General features: G+C 39.8%; 1 protein-coding gene across 1 annotated transcript in view; it reads right to left on the reverse strand.

Moving 5' to 3' along the window:
* The window catches only part of PLCZ1 (phospholipase C zeta 1), a 49,996-nt gene that overhangs the window by 11,599 nt on the left and 15,245 nt on the right, over window positions 1-23,152 (reverse strand). Inside the window, exons 5-9 of the mRNA XM_056134597.1 lie at window positions 17,402-17,551; window positions 14,249-14,467; window positions 12,533-12,680; window positions 1,875-1,991; window positions 446-618 (exon numbers count right to left, since the gene is read on the reverse strand). Coding sequence (XP_055990572.1) covers window positions 446-618; window positions 1,875-1,991; window positions 12,533-12,680; window positions 14,249-14,467; window positions 17,402-17,551 — 807 coding nt within the window. The remainder of the gene's footprint in view (window positions 1-445; window positions 619-1,874; window positions 1,992-12,532; window positions 12,681-14,248; window positions 14,468-17,401; window positions 17,552-23,152) is intronic.

The raw sequence follows: 23,152 nt of genomic DNA on the forward strand, positions 1-23,152 counted from the left end.
CCTGTGTTCAATACTTGGTACTTCAAAGGCCCCCCCCCCCCAAGCCTACCAGAAGTGACCCCTGAGCACAGAGTCAGGAGTAAGCCATACGCAATGCTAGGTGTTGAGAAAAACAATTTTTTGTGCAGCAGATTTTCAGTTACTGGTAAGCTATGCTCAGACTCCATTATAATAATATTAAATACCTGAAGATAACAAAAACATAAGTAGGCCTTGGAGATAAGAAAAATTTGATGTCAATTATTTCTTTTCTACAGGAAAGAAATGATTCCTGTGAAAAGACAATAGCACTTTCATATATAGAATGATGCTGGAATTCATACCCTTCAATCCTCAAGATTATCAGAAATTCTCAAAGCCATCAAGGAAATCAACGAAACTCAAAATATCAGTGTACATATCTAGCTGAAATAAGAACAAAAAAAAGGTAAATTTCTCATCTTACCCTGATTGTAACTGTAAAAGGGTTATCGTCTTTTGGTGGCACATTTGGATCAAAGTTTGATTTTTCATCTCTTAAGAATTTTGGCTTCAGAACATACCCAGCGCCACCATTATCCAAAAACCTCCCAGTTTGAAGATCCATAGGTGTACCAGGGGTCTGGAAATTTAAGGCCACTGTGAGAAAAAGCATTTTGACACTGTCAGTAAATAGAAGGTACAGCAAAAGCAGTACAGTCAAAGATTTTTAGAAACCCTGTCATGAATTATTTCTCTTCAGACACCTTAAAAAGCAATCAATATTAGCCAAATAGCTTAGGATATTTAAACAATTCCTTCTCATATCATATTTTTATGTAGCACCATAGCACTATGCTCCTGTTGTTCACGATTTTCTCGAGCGGACACCAGTAACATCTCCATTGTGAAACTTGTTGCTACTGTTTTTGGCATATCAAATATGCCACGGGAAGCTTGCCAGGCTCTGCCGTGCGGGCGAGATATTCTTGGTAGCCTGCTGGGCTCTCTGAGAGGGATGGAGGAATCGAACCCGGGTGTGCTGCATGTAGGACAAACACCCTAACGGCTGTGCTATCGCTCCAGCCCAAATTTTTAGGTTACATCTAAAATTAACACATGAAGTTTCAAAGTATTTTCTGGCTTTGAGTTAAAAATCCAAACAGCTATGTGCCTGTCAGATACCGTTCAGAAAATATGAGAGTCAAGGAAATCAGGGCATTAAAACACCAAACACATTATAACTTTCAGGTCCAAAGGGGTTATGCTATCATTTGAGGAAGAAGTGAAAAATGAGCAGTGGGACTCTGCCCTTCTCGGCAAACCTCCAGGCCAGCAGGCCACAATCCAGCGGCAAAAAAAAAAAAAAAAAATTACCTTTCTGACAGGCTAATGCCAGGACTATACTAGATCAGCATTCTTCAACCTTTTGACACCAATGAACCAACCACCTCTCATGCATTCTAGTCCAGTGGTGGGTGGTAGTTGAAGAATGATCAGCTGGGAATAGGAAGAATTAGGAAGGGAATATTAATCAATTTTCAATAATCTGAATGCACAGTGCATGTAGACAAGGTAGAGATCACTTGATTTGAAGGGATCCTTAGCAAATCTTTTAAGCAAAAGATCAATCTTTTAGTTGATCTTCAGCTTCTTCTTATGACCAATTTGGTTGGTTTTTCCCCTTCCTCTATTTCTCATGCTAATATTTCAGGAATTTTAACTCTGTGCCCATCGCTCAACTGCATTTATCTCTCCAATGCATCTAGGAATAACTAATTTTGGGAGGGGAAATGATTCATCATTATTTCCCAGAAACACAAAGGACCTAAAAAAATTTTTTTTCCAGGAAGCTCTTTCATGAACCTTGCATTAATTCACAGAATTTTAAAAAACCAAACACCTCTATGACTTACCCATTTGACAACCGATATTCCAAAATTCTTGAGGATTAAAATTGGAAGAATTTGTTCTTGTTGCATCAGGATATATTCTGGTGATAAACTTCTGAGTATGAATAACAAATTCAGGAGCTAAAAAAATTAAAAAATGGTTAAATGTTGCAAATAAATTATAATACATAATTACAAAATATCAATAATTTATTATGTTCCCATATGTATAAATGTTATGTATGATATACAAAAGTATTTGTGAAATCCACAGAAGTCAAAATATACCCAGGTCTCCATGTTTGACACTGTAATTCACTTCTTTGAAAAGTTAAGGTAAAAAAGGTAAAGGCCCTCCCGTTGATCGTCGATTTGCTCGAGCGGGCCCAGTAACGTCTCCATTGGAGACTTTGTTGTTACTGTGTTTGGCATATCAAATACTCTCGGTAGCTTGCCGGGCTCTCCGAGAGGGGCGGAGGAATCGAACTTGGGTCGGCCATGTTGGCCGCTTGTAAGGCGACCGCCCTACCTGCTGTGCAAAAGTTAGTCACTTTTATTATATAATTTGATGTATCAAAATATTAGATGACATATTTATTTCTCTTGTATACAAGTAAATATAAGTTTGACAAAATATAAAATAACAAAATTAAGTATTTCCTTTAAAAAGGAAGATAATATATTTACCCATTTATTTGCTTTTTACTTTAATTTTCACACTAAGACAGAATCACATGGGCCAGAAAGATAGCTCACAACAGGCCAAGCTTATAGCCGGCATACTGAAGGCCTATTTTGACCCCCCAATACCTCATGGTCCACTCAGAACTACCAAGAACAACCCCCATGCACAGGACTGAGAGTAAGCCCTATACCTTGCTTGGTAAGACCCTAAAAAAAACAAAAAACAATCATATCTAAGTCATTAAAACTATAATGTAGTTATAATTAAAGTTTGTGGTACATAAAAATTACTGCATTAATGTAGCTGGATATTTCAGTCTTAGGAAAGGAAGGAACCTTAAACTTAACCAATTCAACTCCCAACCATATTGTCTTTCAGAAAAAATCTATTCAAGCTCTTTTTACACGTGTCCACTAAAAAAAGGAATTACTACCCTCCCAATGCTTATTAATTCAATGTTTTCCTTTCTATAAGGTCTATACTTTTTTATTGAATCATCATGATAGAGCATTACAAAATTGTTCACGATTGCATTTCAGTCACACAATGTTCCAACACCCATCCCTTCACCAGTGTAATTTTATAGCACCAGTGTCCCCAGTTTCCCTCCCAACCCCTTCAAACCATCCCCCACCCAAGTCTGCCTCTAGATTAGACACCTCACCTCTATTCTCTCTCTCTCTCATTTTAGGCATTATGCTTTGCAATACAAATGCTGAAAGTTATGTACCATCCTTTACCTGCTTTCAAGACTCAGATCTTGTCTAGAGTGATCATTTCCAAATAATACTGTCATAATAGATCTTCCTCTATCTTAACTACTCTCCATATCCCTCCAGGAGGACCACTGATCAGTACTCCTGGCCCACTTTCCTTGGCCTTGGATATTAGTTTCATACTGTTATTTTTATATCCCACAAATAAATCATTCTATATCTGTCCCTTTTCTTCTAACTCATTTCACTCAGCATGATACTCTCCAAGTCTACCCATTTATAGGCGAATTTCATGACCTCATTTTTCCTAATAGCTATTAAGTATTTCACTGTGTAGACGTACCATAGTTTCTTTATCGATACATCTGTTCTTGGGCATTTATGTTGTTTCCAGATTCTGGCTAATGTGAACAGTGCAGCAATGAAAATAGAAGTGCAGATGGTGTTTCTGCTGTGTGTTTTTAAACCCCCAGGGTATATTCCCAGAAGTGGTATTGCTGGGTCAAGTGGGAGCTCAGTTTTTAGATTTTTGAGGAATGTCCATATTGTTTTCCACAAAGGCAGAACCAGTCGGCATTCCCATCAGAAATGAATGAGGGTCCCTTTCTCCATGCATCCATGCCAGCACTGTTTGTTCTTGTTTGTTTGGATGTGTGCCAGTCTCTGTGGGGTGAAATAATATCTCATTGTTGATTTGATTCACATCTTTCTGATGATTAGTGATGTAGAGGATTTTTCCATGTGCTTTTTGACCGTTTGTATTTCTTCTTTGAGAAAGTATTCATATCTTCTGATTTTTTGATGGGGTTGAGTGTTTTTTTCCTATAAAGTTCTACCAATGCCTTGTAAATCTTTGATATTAATCCCTTATCAGATGTGTATTGGGTAAACAGTTTTTCCAATTCCATGGGCTGCCTTTGTATATTGGTCACTGTTTCTTTTGAGGTGCAGAAGCTTATTAGCTTAATGTAGTCCCATCGGATAATCTTTGCTTCCACTTGCTTGGTCATTAGTGTTTCATCGTTTCATCTTTCAAGATATCTTGAGCGTCAGTGCCATGGGGGGTTTTGCCTATATTTTCTTCCATGTATTTTATAGATTTGGTCTGATGTTGAGGTCTTTAATCCATTTTGATCTGATCTGTGCATGGCATTAGGTAGAGGTCAGAGTTCATTTTTTTTTGCATGTAGCTGTCCAATTGTCTAGCGCCACTTGTTAAAGAGGCTTTTTTGATTCATTTCATATTTCTTACTCCCTTATCAAAGATTAGATTATTGTAATTTTAGGGTCTGTGCCCGGATATTCAACTCTATTCTATTGGTCTGCATGTCTGTTTTCATTCCAAGACCATGCTCTTTTAATTGCTTCTGCTTTGTAGCAGAGTTTGTAGATGCTTTCCATCTTCTTTTTCCCAAGGATTGTTTTAGCTATTCGTGGGGCTTATTGTTATATATGAATTTCAGGAGTGTTTGATCAATTTCTTTGGAAAATGTTTTGGCTATCCTTATAGGGATCATATTGAACCTATATAATAATGCTTTGGGGAGTATTGCCATTTTGACAACGTTAATTCTCCCAACCCATGAGCAGGAAACGTGTTTCCTTTTCCTCGTGCACTCTTTTATTTCTTGAAGTAGTGTTTTGTAGTTCCTTTATACAGGTCCTTTGCCTCCATAGTTAAGGTGATTCTGAGGTACTTGATTTTCTGTGGCACAATTGTGAACGTGTTGTTCTTTTAATCCCAGTTTCTTCTTAATTATTTCCATACAGAAAAGCCATGGACTTTGGGGTATTGATTTTGTAGCCTGCAACTACTGTACAAATCTATTGTTTTCAGGAGATTTTTGGTAGAGATTTTAGGGTTCTCTTAGTATCATGTCATCTGCAAATAGTGAGATATTGACTTACTCCTTTCCTATCTGGATGCCCTTAATATCTTCTTCTTCCCTAATTGCTATGACATGTACTTCCAGTACCATATTGAATAGACATGGTGAGAGTGGGCATCCTTGTCTTGTCCCTGATCTCAGACGGAAGGCTTTTAGTTTTTCCCCATTGAGAATAATGCTTTCTGTGGGCTTGTGATAGATGGCTTTGACTATATTGAGAAAAGTTCCTTTGAATCCCATTTTGTTGAGAGTTTTTTTTTATCGTGAATAAATGTTGGATCTTTTCAAAAGCTTTTTCTGCATATATTGATATGACCTTTTTTTATCTTTTGTTTTGTTGATACAGTGTATTATGTTGATTGACTTACAAGTGTTAAACCATCCTTGCATCCCCAGGATGAATCCTACTTGGTCACGGTGTATGATCTTTTGGATGAGTCGCTGGATTCTATTTGCTAGTATTTTGTTGAGGATCTTTGATTCATCAGTCACATGATAATACACATTCATCATATTGGTCTGAGATTTTCTTTTTTTGCAGAGTGTGTCTGCTTAGTGTATCAGGGTGATATTTGCTTCTTAAAAACTGTTTGGGGTATTTTTGTTTCTTCAATTTCCTGGAAAATTTTGAGTAATAGGTCCTTTTTAAAGGTCTGTAAGAATTCTCTAGTGAATTTATCTGGGCTAGGGCTTTTGTTTTGGGGAAGACTTTTGATGATCATTTCAATTTTCTCAAGAGTGATAGGTCTGTTCAGGTATTACAAATCATTTTGGTTCAGCCTTAGGAGATTACAAGAATCCAGAAATTTATCCATTTCTTCAACGTTCTCTTGTTTCATGGCATAAAGATTTTCGAAGTAATCTCTGATGATTCGATGGATTTCAGCAGTTTCTATTATAATCGTCCCCCTTTGCATTTCTGATTCGGTTTATTAGGCTCCTCTCTCTCTTTCTTTGTGAGTCTCACCGGTGTTTTATCAATCTTCAGTGGTTTATCCATCTTGTTTATTTTCTCAAGGAACCAGTTCTTGGTTTTGTTGATCTTTTGGATTGTTTTCTCGGATTCCAGCTCATTGATTTATGCTGTAAGTTTCATTATTTCCTTCCTCCGGCTTATTTTGGGCTCCTTTTGTTGGTCATTTTCTAAGATCTTAAGCTGTGAGGCAAAATTATTGATTTTGGCCCTTCCTTCTTTCCTGATGAATGCTTGCAGAGCTATAAGCTTTCCTCTTAATACTGCTTTTGCTGTATCTCACAAGTTCTGGTAGCTCCTGTCCTCATTCTCATTTGTTTCCAGGAACCTTTTGATTTCCTCTCTAACTCACTGGTTATTCAATAGGAAGCTGTTTAATTTCCAGGTGTTTTATTTGATTCTCTGTTTCTGTGTGTGATTCAGTTCTATTTTCAATGCATTATGGTTTGAGAGGATAGCTGATATAATTTCTATCCTCTTAATTTTATGGATGTATGCTTTGTGGCATCTATCTTGGAGAATGACCCATGTGCATTTGAGGAAAAATGTGTAATCAGCCTTTTTGGGATAAAAGATCCTGTATATATCTACTACTCCCTTCTCTTCCATGTTGTTCCTCAAATAAAGTTTCTCTTTGCAGAGCTTTAGTCTGGTTGATCAATCAAGAAGTGACAGAGCTGTGTTACAAAGTCTCCAGCTTTTATTGTGTTGTTACTAATGTCTTCCTTCAAGTCTATTAACAGTTGTTTCAGGTAATTTGCTGGTTCCTTGTTGGGTACATATACATTTAGGAATGTGAGTTCTTCTTAGTGCACTGATCCCTTGATCATTAAGAAATGAACTTCACTGTCTCTTACAACTTTCTTCAGTCTGAAGTCTATGAGTTCTGATACTAGTACTGCCACCCCAGCTTTCTTATGGGGGTTATTTGCTTGGAGAATTTTTTTCCAACCATTAACTTTTAGCCTGTCTTTGAGCCTTGACTACAAGATGTGTTTCTTGTAGTCAGTAGAATGTTGGATTTAATTTTCTAATCCATCCTGCCACTCTGTGACTCTTGATTGGTGAATTTAACCATTGATAAGGTCTATACTTGTATCATACACACAGTCAAACATAGTTATATATATATATATATATATATATATATATATATTCTGCTTCCATTATGTATTCTTCACAAATTTCCATTGTCATTGTATCTAAGTTGCCTGAAATTCAAAACTGATTGACGCTGTTTACCATTAGACACTCCTATAAAATTTGGAGCATAAATTTTCCATTTCTCCAAGACTTTTATGCAGTTACTAAGCATATCCTGTTCTCACAACCATTTGTGTTCATATTGGAACCAGTTATGGGAAAGATAGTTATTGCCTGTAGTTTGCTACATTTTAGCACATTAAAGCAGAAACACTCCCATCCCCTAAATAAACACTTTTGTTTTTATTAGAGACCTCTCCTAGCAGTGCTCAGGGGAACCAGGGTATATGTTGTCAGGAATTGAACTCAAGAACCAAATGAATTCTAGACTTCACACATCCTAAGAATATACTCCACCACTTCAATGAAGATTATATTTAGGAAGCAGTGACAAGTAAATGATAATAGTTACTGAAATGAATAGTAGAGATTACTCTGCCACTCATATTTAGAAGTCCTTCACACCTTGAGAACTAGTTTACTTTGAATCTACACATGGCAAGTATCAGAGCCTTTATCCTGTCCTAAACAAATTATTCATTATTTGTAAAACATACTTTCTGGATCTTAATTTTTCTCAACAACATTCTTAAGGATCTTTTGAGATACATCTTTAGAAATTAAACATATGTGGTTACAGATGAAATTCATAATAATTTAGGTCAGTGAGCGATAGCACAGCAGTAGGGTGTTTGCCTTGCACGCAGCCAACATGGCCGACCCGAGTTCGATTCCTCCGCCCCTCTCGGAGAGCCCGGCAAGCTACCGAGAGTATTCGATATGCCAGACACAGTAACAACAAAGTCTCCAATGGAGACGTTACTGGGCCCACTCGAGCAAATCGATGATCAACGGGAGGGCCTTTACTTTATTTTTTTAGGTCAGTGAGAATTTCAAGGGGAAGGAAGAAATAAAACTACATATAATCTCAACATTTTAATTGACAACTACTGAAGACAACTTAGTGTAGGTCACTCAATCATTCTGTCATGTATAAAATTTTTTTACTGAGTCATAATTTATTTCCTTTAGAAACTGATTTTTCACTCAACAAACACAAAATTACTCCATTTCAATGTTTACCTACCAAATTACTTGGAAATGATTGAATTCACAGGTGGTTCTGCTTTTCCCCTATTATAAGATTGATGTTGATTACATTTTTAAATATGACTGGTAGTCCTGCAGCACAATTTTACTCACATCACTATTTCCTATTGAAAGTGCAAGAAAAATACTTTGCAAAGACAGGCTAATTCTACTGCTCTATTTATTTATCAGTCTACTCACAACTATCCAGTCCTAGCACAGCAGTAGGGCGTTCGCCTTACACGCGGCCAACATGGCCGACCCGAGTTCGATTCCTCCGCCCCTCTCGGAGAGCCCGGCAAGCTACCGAGAGTATTCGATATGCCAGACACAGTAACAACAAAGTCTCCAATGGAGACGTTACTGGGCCCGCTCGAGCAAATCGACGATCAACGGGAGGGCCTTTACCTTTACCTTTACCTTTAAACAAAAGCTGGAGCGATAGTACAGAAGGTAGGACGTTTGCCTTGCATGCGGCTGACACGGTCAACCTGAGTTCGATTCCTCTGCCCCTCTCAGAGAGTCCGGCAAGCTACCTAGAGTATCTCGTTTGTACAGCAAAGCCTGGCAAGCCACAGGTGACGTATTCGATATGCCAAACACAGTAACAACAAGTCTCACAATGGAGTCGTTACTGGCCCGCTCGAGCAAATTGATGAACAATGGGAGGACAGTGCTACAGTTTAATATGGTGAAATGAAAAGAACTACAACTACTTCTACTGTGCTCAGAGGTCCCATGAACAATAGGAAAAAGAACAAAACCTCCAACAGTTTGAAAAGACAAAGCCTGTTATAGTGCTCAAGATGCTGACAATGCTTAACAGTAAGAAATATTTTATATCATAACCAATTATTTCATATAGCAAGAATACATTCCTGGTACATACTATACATACTAATGTTTAGTCTGTTCTATTCAGTTCATTTGGATTTGTTTCCATTCCATTTCACTTTTAACTGTGGTTCAGAGCCAGTGGACTGGTTTTTCTTCTGCTGCAATCATATGTTCACACATACAAAGAAACCGTGTCTATTCAGAATCTAACAGGTAGAAAAAAGATCAAGAGTACCCCAAAACCCTTAGGAACCAAAGGTCAGACCAACGAGGTTCAGAATTAATATCTCCAAACAACCAACATCTTTTCAAGTTACTGCCATACCATTTCAGCAGAGTACATGTTCTTAGAAAACTCAGGAGATATTGTTGAGTTTGCTTTTCGACTCCTTTCTAATCGATATTAGTAGCTCCATGTGTCTGGGAACAGGGGAGGATCCTTTTCTCTTTCTCTTTTCAGGAATTACAGCATGGTGGGCACTGCCAAGCAGAACTGCCCTCAGAAGACTGAGAGTCAGAAACAGTGAAAAGGGTGCAAGCAAGGGCTGGTGCCTCCGAGCACTTGAGGAGGAGTGCACATTCACTGCAATTTGGTGGGGTGCTGTCTCCCCCCTTTCTGTCACCGTCAACAGTAGCCCCTGGGCCCACACAGCCCTGCTGCTAAGAAACCCAGTGAGTTCATGATGTGAGCCTGCTCCAGGCTTTCTGCCATCGGTCCAGCAACTCCTCCCTGCACCGTCTCTCCAAGTTCTGAATAGTCCTGTGATTTCAGTCCTCTCCCACTCACTTCTCCTGCAGGACCAAGTTAAAGCTCCTTTTCATTAGGTGCTGTCTACCTCCCACAGCCTTATGGAGATCTCGCCATCACCTTGTATGCAGTGCACACCACAGCCCCACCTATGACAGTATCCATGCTGGGCATTCTCAACCCTGTGAAGAACTTAGTCAATGTCTGTGGTCTATGGTTTTGATTTGCGGGGATCAAACCTGGTGCTGCTCAAGGATTACTCATAGCTGGGTTCCCGAGATCCCGAGATTTACTCCCAGTGGTGCTGAGGGGACGCACATGGTGTCAGAGATAGAATCCGTGTCAGCAACAAATGATTACGTTTTGTAAAATATAAGTTAATATGACTTGGATCATATTAACTTATGATTAACCAATATGACCTGATGCCCTCCGACGTCCTGATGGACCTATCATATCTTCCAGAATGGCAATGGAGAAGATTATCCATGACTTCTACTCAAATCTCTTTGATAGCCATGTCCACTTGCCGACATACCAAATCCCACAGGATGGATACGTCGTTCCCAATGTTCTCCCTTCCGAAATCCAACACACCATTTCATCAGTAAAGAAACGAACAGCACCCGGCCCAGACAAAGTCAGACCTGAACACCTGAAGAACCTGCCGTCAGTACTCATCAATACGCTGGCTCAGCTCTTCACACGCTACCTGTCTGAATGCAAGGTTCCGTCCCAATGGAAAACCAGTAAGACCGTACTACTGTACAAGAAGGGAGGCATCCACGACATTGGCAACTATCCCCGATCTGCCTATTGTCTGTCATCTACAAGTTGTTCACTCGAGTCATCCTAAATAGGATTGGCAGAACACTAGATGAAGGACAACCATGCGAGCAAGCCGGGTTCCACAAAGAATTCAGCACCATCGACCATATCCACACAATAACCAAGCTCATTGAGGTTTCTTGGGAGTTCAAGATGCCGCTCTGTCTAACGTTCATTGATTTAAAAAGGCCTTTGATTCTGTTGAGATGAAAGCAGTCATTGAAGCCCTAGCCAATCAGGGCATTCAAGCTCAATACATCAGGATCCTCCGTGAGCTGTATTACGGATTCACTACCAGGATCTCACCATTCTACAAAGAAGTGATCATTGATGTTAAGAGAGGGGTTCGGCAGGGTGATAGCATTTCATCGAAACTCTTCAGTGCCACCCTCAAGAACATCATGCGATGACTGGAATGGGAAGGAATGGGAGTGAAGATAGATGGTCGGCAACTACACCACCTGCGCTTTGCTGATGACATTGTTTTAATAACACCAAACATTAGCCAAGCAGCACAAATGCTGGTCGACTTCGACTGTGAGTGTGGAAAGGTAGGACTACAGCTGAATCTTACGAAGACAATGTTTATGAGAAACAGCCTTGTTCCTGATGCCCCATTTGCTCTCAATCAAACGACCATCTCCGAATGCAACAGCTATGTGTACCTAGGTCGAGAAGTCAACATGACAAATGACCTGGCACCCGAGCTGTGCAAGAAAGTGGCTTGGAATGCCTTCAAGAGCGTTGAAGAAATAGCTAAGAGGATGAAGAACCTCCGGCTCCGGGCACATCTCTTTGATTCCACTGTTCTTCCTGCATTAACATACGCCTCAGAAACCTGGACCCTACGCAAACAGGATGAGAACGCTATTCGGGTCTCCCAAAGAGGAATTGAAAGAGCTATGCTTGGAATATCATGTTTCACTCAAATGAGAGAAAGAATCTGGAGTTTCGACATCCGTCGACAATCAAGAATCAGGGACGCTGTCTCATTTGCCAAGGTGTCGAAAATCAGATGGGCTGGTCACGTAATGAGATTTAAAGACGACTGCTGGACTAGAGCTGTTACTGATTTGATTCCACGGGATGTCAAAAGACCGCATGGCCGCCCACCTACCAGATAGTCAGACTTCTTCATCAAGATCATGAATGATCGGTTTGAGGCTCTTCATTTTCCTAGAGCGAACAGACGCCATTGGGCTACACTAGCACATGACAGGGACAAATGGAGACATTACTGGCACCCGCTCGAGCAAATCAATGATTAACGGGAAGTCAAGTGATCAAGTGAATCATATTATTCCCTGTTAAATTATACAAACACCTATGTTTTTAAATTTTATTTATTTATTTGATTAAGTGAAACACCAAGAGGTACAGTTGTAGACTTACAGACTTTCATGCTTGAGTTTCAGTTATACAATGATCCAGTACTCATCCCTCCACCAGTGCCCTTTCTCCACCACCAATCATCCCAGAATCCCTTCCACCCCCAACCCCATCCCTCCCACCCCTCCCCTCCTCTGTAGCAGGGCATTCTCTTTGCTCACTTTTTCCTTTATGGTGTTGTAGTTTGCAGTAAAGGTATTGAGACTAATACTTATTTTTAATGGGAAGGGAAGATAGACTTTTATACACATCACTGACTGATTTCGACATCATAGTAGAAAATATAACTTAGATCATTACATATGTTTGAGTCTAAAGAATTTACCTTGCAACTTGGAAAGTTTTCGAGCTTCAGTTTCCTCAATAGAATTAGCTTCATTAAATTGTTGAAACTGTCTTGAATACTGAAAGCTTCTGAATTTCTCAGCTTTAGTATAAATGACAAGATCAGAGAGTGCCAGAGACACTTTTTCCTTTGTGATATAAAGATAAAATGCAATCATCTCACATTTTTGCACTAATAACTCAAAAACTTTCTTTTCTGATAAAAAAATTTCACATATCAAAGATTACATAAACTTCGTGTCATTCACTTTTCACTAGATACTTCCTCAAAACTCATTTAGATTGGAAAGTGTTACTAATTTTAATGAATATAGTATAAAATAACAGTATGAAAAACCTTAATTGAATATCTAAACAGATATTATTATTTAAGATAACAATTATTTTTTACTTTCCCCAGACACCTGTATATTTCAATGTATCACACAGTTTAAAATATTTTAGTCATGCATGCCTAAAACTCTATTAACATTACTGTAAAATCACAGCCTAAATAGAAATTTAAAAATTAAAATTAAATGAAACTTAATAAAAGTTTAAATAACAAATTTTAAAATTTAGCTATGAGTAAGCACATATCTAGTATGAGTTCTCATTCTGCTAATAATTTTTGTTACATTTAGACGTATATATCCCATCATTTATATTCCTACATACTTGTTAGCCCACTTCCAAGTTTTGTTTTGGGAAAACATTGCTTGTTTATGTTCACTCCATATGTTTAAATAGAAATAATGTGTTCAGGCTTCGCTAATAAAAACTTTGCATTCCAACAATAATTGATTCAGAGATGCGAACATAATTAGATCATAGTCAATGTACAAATATAATTTGCTTGGTCATCTGAAAAATCAATAAACCTTCAACTTGATTGTTTTGAGTCTAAAAGTATGTAGATAAAGCTGGGGCACTACAAAGTTCTTGCAGCAATAAAGAAAAACAGAAGCTAGAGTTGGAGAAAGAAAGAAAGTGCTGTAGTTTTTTCGCCAGGCTGGAGCGATAGCACAGTGGGTAGGGCGTTTGCCTTGCACGCGACCAATCCGGCTGACCCAAGTGTGATTTCTCCGCCCCCTCAGACAGCCCGGCAAGCTGCCACGGCAAAGCCTGGCAAGCTACTCTGGCGAATTCGATATGCCAAACACAGTAACTAGTGTCACAATGGAGATGTTACTGGGCCCGCTCAAGCAAAATTGATGAACAATGGGAGGACAGTGACAGTGACAGCTTTTTGCCAATGAGCAATTATATGGACATTCCTGAAATTCAAAATCCTGATCAATTTATGTGAGCCAATTCATTAATTTACATTTTACTTAAACCAGATGAACTATTTTGTATCACTTGAAATCTGATGTTCCTCTTTGGTCTTGCCAATTGAAATACTTAAAATACTATAGATCATAGGGTGATTTTCTTATCTCACACAGTGTCCTTTACAGCAGAAGTATGATGCTGTTTCTCCTTTAAGGTGCATAATGCTTAGTACATTAGAAGTACATTTGTTGACTGGAAGAAAAAAGTTTTAAATAACGACCATAAGAGAAAAGATAGTGAACTTTAAAATTTCCTTCCAACTAATTTTTTCAAAACAAAATTTTATGAAGGTTTCATTTCCTTTCCCAAAAGTTCTCCACCAATACGAAAATTAGACAATTTTTCAGTTACTTGTCAGATTTTGACAAAGCATCAATCTCACCCTCTTTTTCTTGAAAACTGATAATATAGATGAACTTGTTCTCAAGTTGTCACTGCTTTTTTTAGCATTAACTGTTTCTGAAGATGAGGTTTGGGGGTCTGGAGAGTCGTCTTCTTCATAATCCTGTACCTGTCCATGCTTATCAAAGCCTTTTCTGTCATGGGTTTCCTTTAAGGTTCCTACTTTCTTGTTTTTAACTAGTATTTTAAATTTCAATGCCTACAAAAGCAATTTGAAAGAGATACAACCACATTTACTTCCAGGAAGTTCTTTTATAACAGTCACTGAAAACCCAGCTAACCCTCAGGAGTTTTTACAACATGTAAAGGTGCCATCTTTGTCCACACCCTTATAAACACTCCAATGGAAACAGAGATTTACAGTACTGACCAAAATTCAGCCCAAAATAAGTCTATCATGACTAGGACTTATTGTAATTTCATTTCTTTCTTTCCTATATTAATCATTACTATTTAAAAAAATTGAAATATATGAAATGTACAGGTAATTTTTCAGAAGTGAAAATGTTTCCATTTCTAGGACAGAAAAATAGTACAGACTTAAAGAGCCTGCTTCAGATGCATGACTCTGGGTACACCCCCAGCACCAGATGAATAAAGATGCAGTTCCTGCACAGCCTCAGGAGTAATACCTGAACACAGAACCAGGAGTATGCCTTGAGCACTTCCTGTTGTCATCCAAGCCCACTTTACTTCCCCCAAACCCCACCCCACAGGATGACTTTTTCTAAATCCAAAGTCTTCCTGTTGCCTTTACCCACTCAGTTAATTCCTACATCATTTTCAAGTGGATGTTCATTAAGGAAACCCATTTCAAGCCACATCCACATTTTACAACCACACCATGGAAACTCACTGGCCTAGTTCTACAGATTCTGGAGTCCCTGGAACATGCAGCCACATAAATTCCACAACACTGACAGATCAGTAGGAACACATCAAATTAGAAGGGAAAATAGCACAGAAGCCATCTAAACTCAAAAACAAAAACAATAACACAGAAGGTTCAACTAGCAACCACTTGATAAACTCTCCGAGAATGACTTTAATAAAAATGACTTTAATAAACCCATGGGTGAGATTAATTGTGTGCTTGCTAAGAGCTCGGGCTTGGGTGGTGAATGAAAACCTGGGGACAATGGGACAAAGGGAAGGTCACTTTGGTGGTGGGACTGGTGTGGGAGCATTGAATGCCAGTAACAAAGGAAGAACTTTGTAAGCCACAAATAAAGGATGCTTAAATAAAGGATGAAAAAGGAGAAAGAAAAAGAAACTGTGTCCAGGGTTCAACTTTAAATTGAAGGTGCTTGGGCTATGAGCCAGAAGCTTCGTCTCTTTTCTAAGTCTCTGGGAAATTCTCTTCTATGCTAGGAAGACTGGAAAGATAGTACAGGAGGTAAGGCACTTGCCTTGCATGCAGTTGACCCCAGGTTTGATGGCTGGCAAAATATAAACAGTCTCCTGAGCACTGCCAGGGTTCACTCCTAAGTACTGCTGGATGTGGTCCAAAAGTCAAAAACTTCAAATTTAAAAAAGACTGACTGCAATATGATAAAATGACTAATTTCTCATTTATTTATTATAACTCATTTCCTACAAATCAAGAATTTCAGTGATATCAATATACCTGAATACAAAATTATAGATTTGGAGAAATTATTTATCTAGAAAGAGAAAAATAACTAATTTCTGATTTAGATAGTTATTCTTAGCTAAAATATTTAACGAAATTTTCCTGACAATGCACTGGTTTTTTTTGTGTGTGGCCTGAGGTGGTGGGTAGGAGGTCCAACTAGTTCTGTGCTCGGGTCTCATAGCTGGTGGGGTTCAAGAGGCTACATGTGATGATAGAACCAGGATCATCTGCATGCAAGGTAACTGCCTATCATCATCTCTCCAGCCCCAAAGTTTTAAATATCTATTTACTGTCATAACTCAGCAAAGTGAGTTGCTGCAGGTAGGTCGTTTTCCATTTTTTGGTCTATTTTGTCCACCTCATGTCTTAGCATGAGTGCTAGATTTCTTGTCATTTGGTCCTAACAGTTTGATCTTTTTTTTTCTTTTTGGGTCACACCCAGCAATGCTCAGGAGTTATTCCTGGCTCTGAACTCAGGAATTAATCCTGGCGGTGCTTGGGGGACCATATGGGATGCCGAGGATCAAACCCAGGTCAGCCGCATGCAAGGCAAACACCCTACCCGCTATGCTATTGCTCTGGCCCCCTAACAGTTTGATCTTTAAATGTTTCTCCCATTTGAATAAAGAAAATAAAGGCATAGGAAAATATTGAGTATCAAAACATGCTGGTATATCTTCTGAAATGATCAGATGGCAAAACTAAACTACTGTAATAATGCAGTGCAAAAAAAGGGAGGATCATTTATCACCTAATAAAATTTGGGCCAGAAGGGTGAGCAGAAAGAAAATATTAAAGCCAAAAGGATGTGGTGTCACAGAAGAAAGGATTTGAAGGAGAAGAGGAAGGGTTCACAGCATGGAGTGCTGCAGAGAGTGCTAGTCAGACACCGAAAGAGATCTGCTAACACTCAGGCAAAGTCTTTGAGGACCAGCACCACTGAAGAGGCATGGGTTGAAGAGGCTTAATTAGGTAGGTTGCCAGGAGATAAGAAATGGAAACTTGGATGGGACAAGGACTAACAAAAGAATCAAGTAATGAACTTGAAATACTGGAATACAATATACAAAATACTCTACAGAATACTGTAATACAATACGGCAAAACAATATTAAAATACCATAACACTGAAGGTAGGGTTGGCATGTTATCAAACCAAATACTGAAGTATATTCAATTTAAGAGAATAGTAGACACGGGGAAGTTGAAAGGCGCAGATCAAAATGGGAGCCTGCCATCTAGACGTTGGGATACGGGGCTTGAATTCTTTAGCCTTTTGCTAACTTGAAATTAATTCACATTAAAAATATAAAGCTTTACACTTACATCTAAACATTTTTTATCAGAATACAGCCACTAATACATTGCAAGGATATGATTTTAAGAATAATCATAATTACAGTTTTCTTTTAATGTCAAACATAATTTCATGGGCCCGTATAAAAATGGCAAAGCTATTTCTATTTCTCTTAACTGGTCTTCCAGACAAAAGTTTACCTCTGGTGAAGGTAGTCTGTCTGGAAAATCCTCAAGTACGTCAGAAAGTAAGGCTTCTCCAAAAGTAGATAGCAAGTTACGTGCCATAACTTCTTGTTGACGCGGAGAGCAGTGATTTTCTAAAGAGAGCACTACTGGGTAATCCGATGACTATAAAATGAACCGTGATGTAAGTTATGCATCTGAATACCTCAATAGTGTTAATGTAATTAACAGAAGCACTTAAACTACCTTAAAACTAACATCTACTCTTCAGATATTTTGCAAAATAAGTGTTATTAAACTTAGTTTGACAAAATAAGGAAAATATAAAAAGGGAAATTACTACTATTTTCTAATTATTACTTGGAGCATGGGGAACAGCTGAAGCATTCAATTTGCTTAAGTTATTGCACATTTGTATATACACATGCTACAGCTCTGTTAAGGAGAAAGAGCTGGTACAGATACTGTTACAGAGAGTTATTAGCAAGATAAAAGTCATAGAGTTGTCAAAGAAAAAAATCTACATTTTGCTAAATTTTAGTGAAATATAACTGACAACATTATATTTCTAGAATGTAACAGTGATTACTGGCGCCGTGTAATCCCATCAACGGCCAAGACTGAGAGATTAGAAAACCCAGCTCCCGGAAGAGAACAGCGCAGAGTCTCCTGCCCCCGCGCCTGGCTGTCCTCGCTGGGGCCCCTTGGAGGGGAGAGGGGTTGAGTTTACCTCCCCGCCCCGACCAGGGCTCTGGCAGCCGAAGACCTCCAGAACCAGCCACCACCATGCTGAGACCACTCTCCACACACATGAAGGTACCGGCAGAGAAACAAAGGCATGTGGGTCCTGGGGCTGAGATCTCCAAGCCTGCTCGGATCGGGGCTGAGCATCCTCCACCCAGATTCTCCAAATCCCAGTAGGCGGGGGTCACACCCACCAACTGGTTCCCTGGCGCCATGTAATCCCATCAACGGCCAAGACTCAGAGACTATAAAACCCAGCTCCCGGAAGAGAACAGCGCGAATGCAGCCGCACAACATCTTATTATCTCATTCCTACTTTGGACAAACTGGCAGGCTACCAAATGTAACCTGCCCACATGGCAGAGTCTGGCAAACTCCCCGTGACGTACCCAATATGCCAAATACCAGTAACAATTATGGGTCTCATTCTCCTAACCCTGAAGGAGCCTTGAATATGGCATTTTTAAAAAATCTCAGGGCTAGGACAAAGGAGACGTTACTGGGGCCTGCTTGAGGCAATCAACAAACAGCAGGATGGTCGTGATCCTTGTGAACAGTGATTTTATATATTTATATATGATCAATGTTACCATACATCATCAAATATTTTTACTGTCACTGTCACTGTCCTCCCGTTGTTCATAGATTTGCTCAAGCGGACCCAGTAATGGTTCCACTGTGACCATTGTTACTGTGTTTGGCATATTAAATATGCCACGGGGAGCTTGCCAAGTTTTGTCGTGCAGGGGAGATACTCTCGGTAGCTTGCTGGGCTTTCTGAGAGGGGCAGAGGAATCAAACTCGGGTGGGCCATGTTGGCCGTTTGCAAGGCAAACATCCTACCCACTGTGCTATAGCTCCAGCCCAAATATATTTACAAGTATTTATATTCTTGGACTGGAGCGATAGCACAGCGGGTAGGACGTTTGCCTTGCACACAGTCGATCTGGGTTTGATTCCTCCACCCCTCTCGGAGAGACTGGCAAGCTACCAAGAATATCTCGCCTGAACGGCAAAGCCTCGCAAGCTACCCATGATATATTTGATATGCCACACACAGTAACAAGTCTCAAAGTGTTACTGGGCCCGCTCAAGCAAATCAATGAACAACGAGAAGACAGTGACAATGATTTATATCCTTGTGATGATTAATCAAAGTTTTATGCAGAGTCAAGAGAAGGTGCTGAAGAGCTCATTAAAAAGGGTTGAAGAGAAAGGAGAGGAGGGTTAGACTTGAGAATAACGACTTATGCTTGAGTATATCCTTAAATGGAAACGGGAAAGACGAAGGAAAGAGTTAATCAAAGAGAAAAACTATTCCCAGAGCTCAATATGAAACATTTCAGTTAAACATGACTAATAAATCAGGAAGTGCAAATATCAATTAGGTACTTACTATATTGATGCAGAGTCCAATGAAGTACTTTCAAGTAGGGATATAAACTTAGAAATATTAGAAAATCAGACGTTAAAAGAATCAATGACCTATATAAATGATTGTATTTTATACCTTGTGAATGTTTTATATTATGTTGTTAATATAAATAGAGAAGTTGATTTAAATTAATGGTTTAAATGTTTATAGATATGTAAAACATATTAAGTATGTTTATGTATTGTAGAGGAGCATAAGGTCTATCAAATTTGTAATTTTAATCAAATTTTAATATATTTGATACACATTAAGTGTTCAGTGAGACTTTTTTCATCACTTCAATCATTACAAATACTACAGTGGAAGTACTTAAGAAGGAATCAAATATACTACACTTAAAAAATGATTTTAAATACCTGGTAACATATTTACTACAATATGAAATAGTATCTCTAAAAGATTTTTAGGTGTAATAGTATAATAATTTAAGCTGTGAGACAGTATAAACATTGTATGTAACTTGATCACGTGATCACTTGACTTCCTGCTAATCATCAAGTTGCTCGAGCGGGCGCCAGTAACGTCTCCATTTGTCCCTGTCGCATGCTAGTGTAGCCCAATGGTGTCTGTTCGTTCTAGGAACACGAAGAGCCTCAAAGCAATCATTCAGGATCTCGAAGAAGTAGTCTGACCATCTGGTAGGTGGGCAGCCACGCGTGCTTTTGACGTCTCATGGACTCCAGTTGGTAATGGCTCTAGTTCAGTGGTCTTCTCCAAATCTCGTTACGTGTCCAGCCCATCTGATTTTTGACACCTTGGCAAACGAGACAGTATCCTTATTCTTGATCCTCGACGGAGGTTGGAACTCCTGATTCTTTCTCTCATTTGAGTGAAACGTGATACTCCAAGCATAGCTTTTTCGATTCCTCTTTGGAAGACCCGAATAGCGTTCTCATCCTGTTTGCATAGAGCCCAGGTCTCTGAGGCGTATGTTAATGCAGGAAGAACAGTGGAATCAAAGAGATGAGCCCAGAGCCGGAGGTTCTTTGTCCTCTTAGCTATTTTTTTGACGCTCTTGAAGGCATTCCAAGCCGCTCTCTTCCTCCTGTGCAACTCAGGTGCCAAGTCATTCATGATGCTGACGTCTCGACCTAGGTACACATAAATGTTGCATTCTGAGATGTTCATTCCATTGAGAGCGAATGGAGTGTCAGGAACGAGGCTGTTTCTCATAAACATTGTCTTCGTGAGATTCAGCTGCAGTCCGACCCTTCCACACTCATGGTTGAAGTCAGCCAGCATTTGTGATGCTTGGCTAATGTTTGGTGTTGTTAGAACAATGTCATCAGCAAAACGGAGGTGGTATAGTTCTATCTTCACTCCCATTGCTTTCCATTCCAGTCATTGCATAATGTTCTCGAGGGTGGCACTTAAGAGTTTCAGTGAAATGGTATCACCTGCCAAACCCCTCTCTTGACATTGATGATCACTTCTTTGTAGAATGGTGAGATCCTGGTAGTGAATCCGTAATACAGCTCACGGAGGATCCTGATGTATTGTGTTTGAATGCCCTGATTTGCTAGGGCTTCTATGACCGCTTCCGTCTCAACAGAATCAAAGGCCTTCTTTAAATCAATGAACATTAGACAGAGCGGCATCTTGAACTCCCAAGAAACCTCAGTGAGCTTGGTTATCGTGTGGATATGGTTGATGGTGCTGAATCCTTTCCGGAACCTGGCTTGCTCACATGGTTGTCCTTCATCTAGGGTTCTGCCAACCCTGTTCAGGATGACTCGAGTAAACAGCTTGTAGATGACAGACAATAGGCAGATTGGGCGATAGTTGCCAGTGTTTCCCTTCTTGTACAGTATAACAGTCCTGCTGTTTGTTCATTGTGACAGAACCTTGCATTCAGACAGGTAGTGTGTGAAGAGCCAAGCCAGCGTATTGATGAGTACTGACGGTAGGTTCTTCAGGTGTTCAGGTCTGACCTTGTCTGGGCCGAGTGCTGTTCATTTCTTTATCAAGGAAATGGCGTGTCAGATTTCGGAAGGGAGAACATTGGGAATGACATATCCATCCTGCGGAATGTCAGGTATGTCAGCATACCTGGTATGTCAGCAGGTGGACAAAGCTATCGAAGAGATCTGAGTAGAAGTCATGGATAATCTTCTCCATTGCCCTTCTGGAAGATGTGATAGATCCATCAGGACATCAGAGGGCAGTCTTCTTGGTCTTGTAGTTGGCTAAGGAAAGGTGGGCGTTACGAATACTTTTCCCGGCTTCTGTCACATCTACCAGCACTTCTGCTCTTCTGTCTTTGAGGTCTTCCTTGATCGCATCTCTGCACTGCTTTGCAAGCTCGGATGTTCACTTGCGGTTGCCTGAGGGATGGCCAAACCACGTTGGCAAATAAGCTCAAGAGTTTTTCAAGACAGGCATTTTTTTGTGGCTATCTCTCTTTTGGCGTTTCTCACTCAATCATGGAGGTGCTGAACCAGTCGATCGATCATATTCCTTGTCAATGTTGTCAACAATAGCATCTTCTCATGTTGCAGCAATAGTGCCAAAGAGCTCCCAGGTGGCGGTTGTTCTGGGAGTTCTCTTCTTAAACTTTGCAGTCCTTTCTCCCCATTCTGTGAAGTAGAATTTTGCATGAAGAAGACGGTGATCTGATCTCGTTTGGAATTTTGGGACAACAGCAACATCTGTCAGGCAAAACGTGGATTGAATATGATGTCGTCTATTTCATTGTGGAACCTTCCACTGGGAGACTCCCATGTCCAATGTTTAGATTCGGCCTTCTGGAACTGTGAGTTACCATGGATGGTCTTGGTCGACATGATTAACTCAGACAGTCTCTCACCCTATTCATTCCATTCTAGGCCATGGGTCCCGATGTGGAGTTCTTCATCTGATCTTCTTGGTCCTATCTTGGCATTAAAACCACCCACAATGATCTTGTAGAAGGTGTGGTCTTCTTTATAGAACTTCTCCAGCTCCATGTAGAACTTCTTAATTTCTCCTTCATCATAATGAGATGTTGGTGCGTAGGCAACGAAGATAGAAACTGCCAGCAGTGAGCCACATCTATTCAAGTGTAAACGTGTGATTCGGGTTGTTAGGCATTCGAATGATTCAATGCTCATGGCCAAGTTCATTTTGACAAGGACACCGATGGCTCCGACACCTCTTTTATCGCATGTTCCGAGGAACAATTCTTCTCCAGTGTCGAAAACGGCGTGATGTGATTGATGCCTTCTTGTCTCTGTCAGACCAATGATGTTGTACTTGATCTTTTGCGCTTGTACTATCAGGTCCTCAATGGATGCATCCGATACTAATGTACGTGCATTGAAAGTACAGACAATCATTTTTTACTTCCTTCGTTTAGGCAGCCTAGTTCGGCCTTGAGATTTTATCAGTCTCTCCTTCCTCATCCTTCTTAACACTGCCATATTGGTGACGCCTTCCGGGTCAGGGGAATGAGACCCATTCTAATTTCTGATTTTGGCATATTGAATACACACCGGATAGCTTCCCAGGCTCTGCCGTGCGGGTGGAATACTCTCGGTAGCTTGCCAGGCTCTCTGAGAGGGATAGAGGCTTTTGGGGCGGTCTCTATTTGCCCTTGTAGATGTTCCCAT

This window comes from Sorex fumeus, unplaced genomic scaffold (assembly GCF_029834395.1).
Source record: "Sorex fumeus unplaced genomic scaffold, SorFum_2.1 ptg000100l, whole genome shotgun sequence".
Lineage (NCBI taxonomy): Eukaryota > Metazoa > Chordata > Mammalia > Eulipotyphla > Soricidae > Sorex > Sorex fumeus.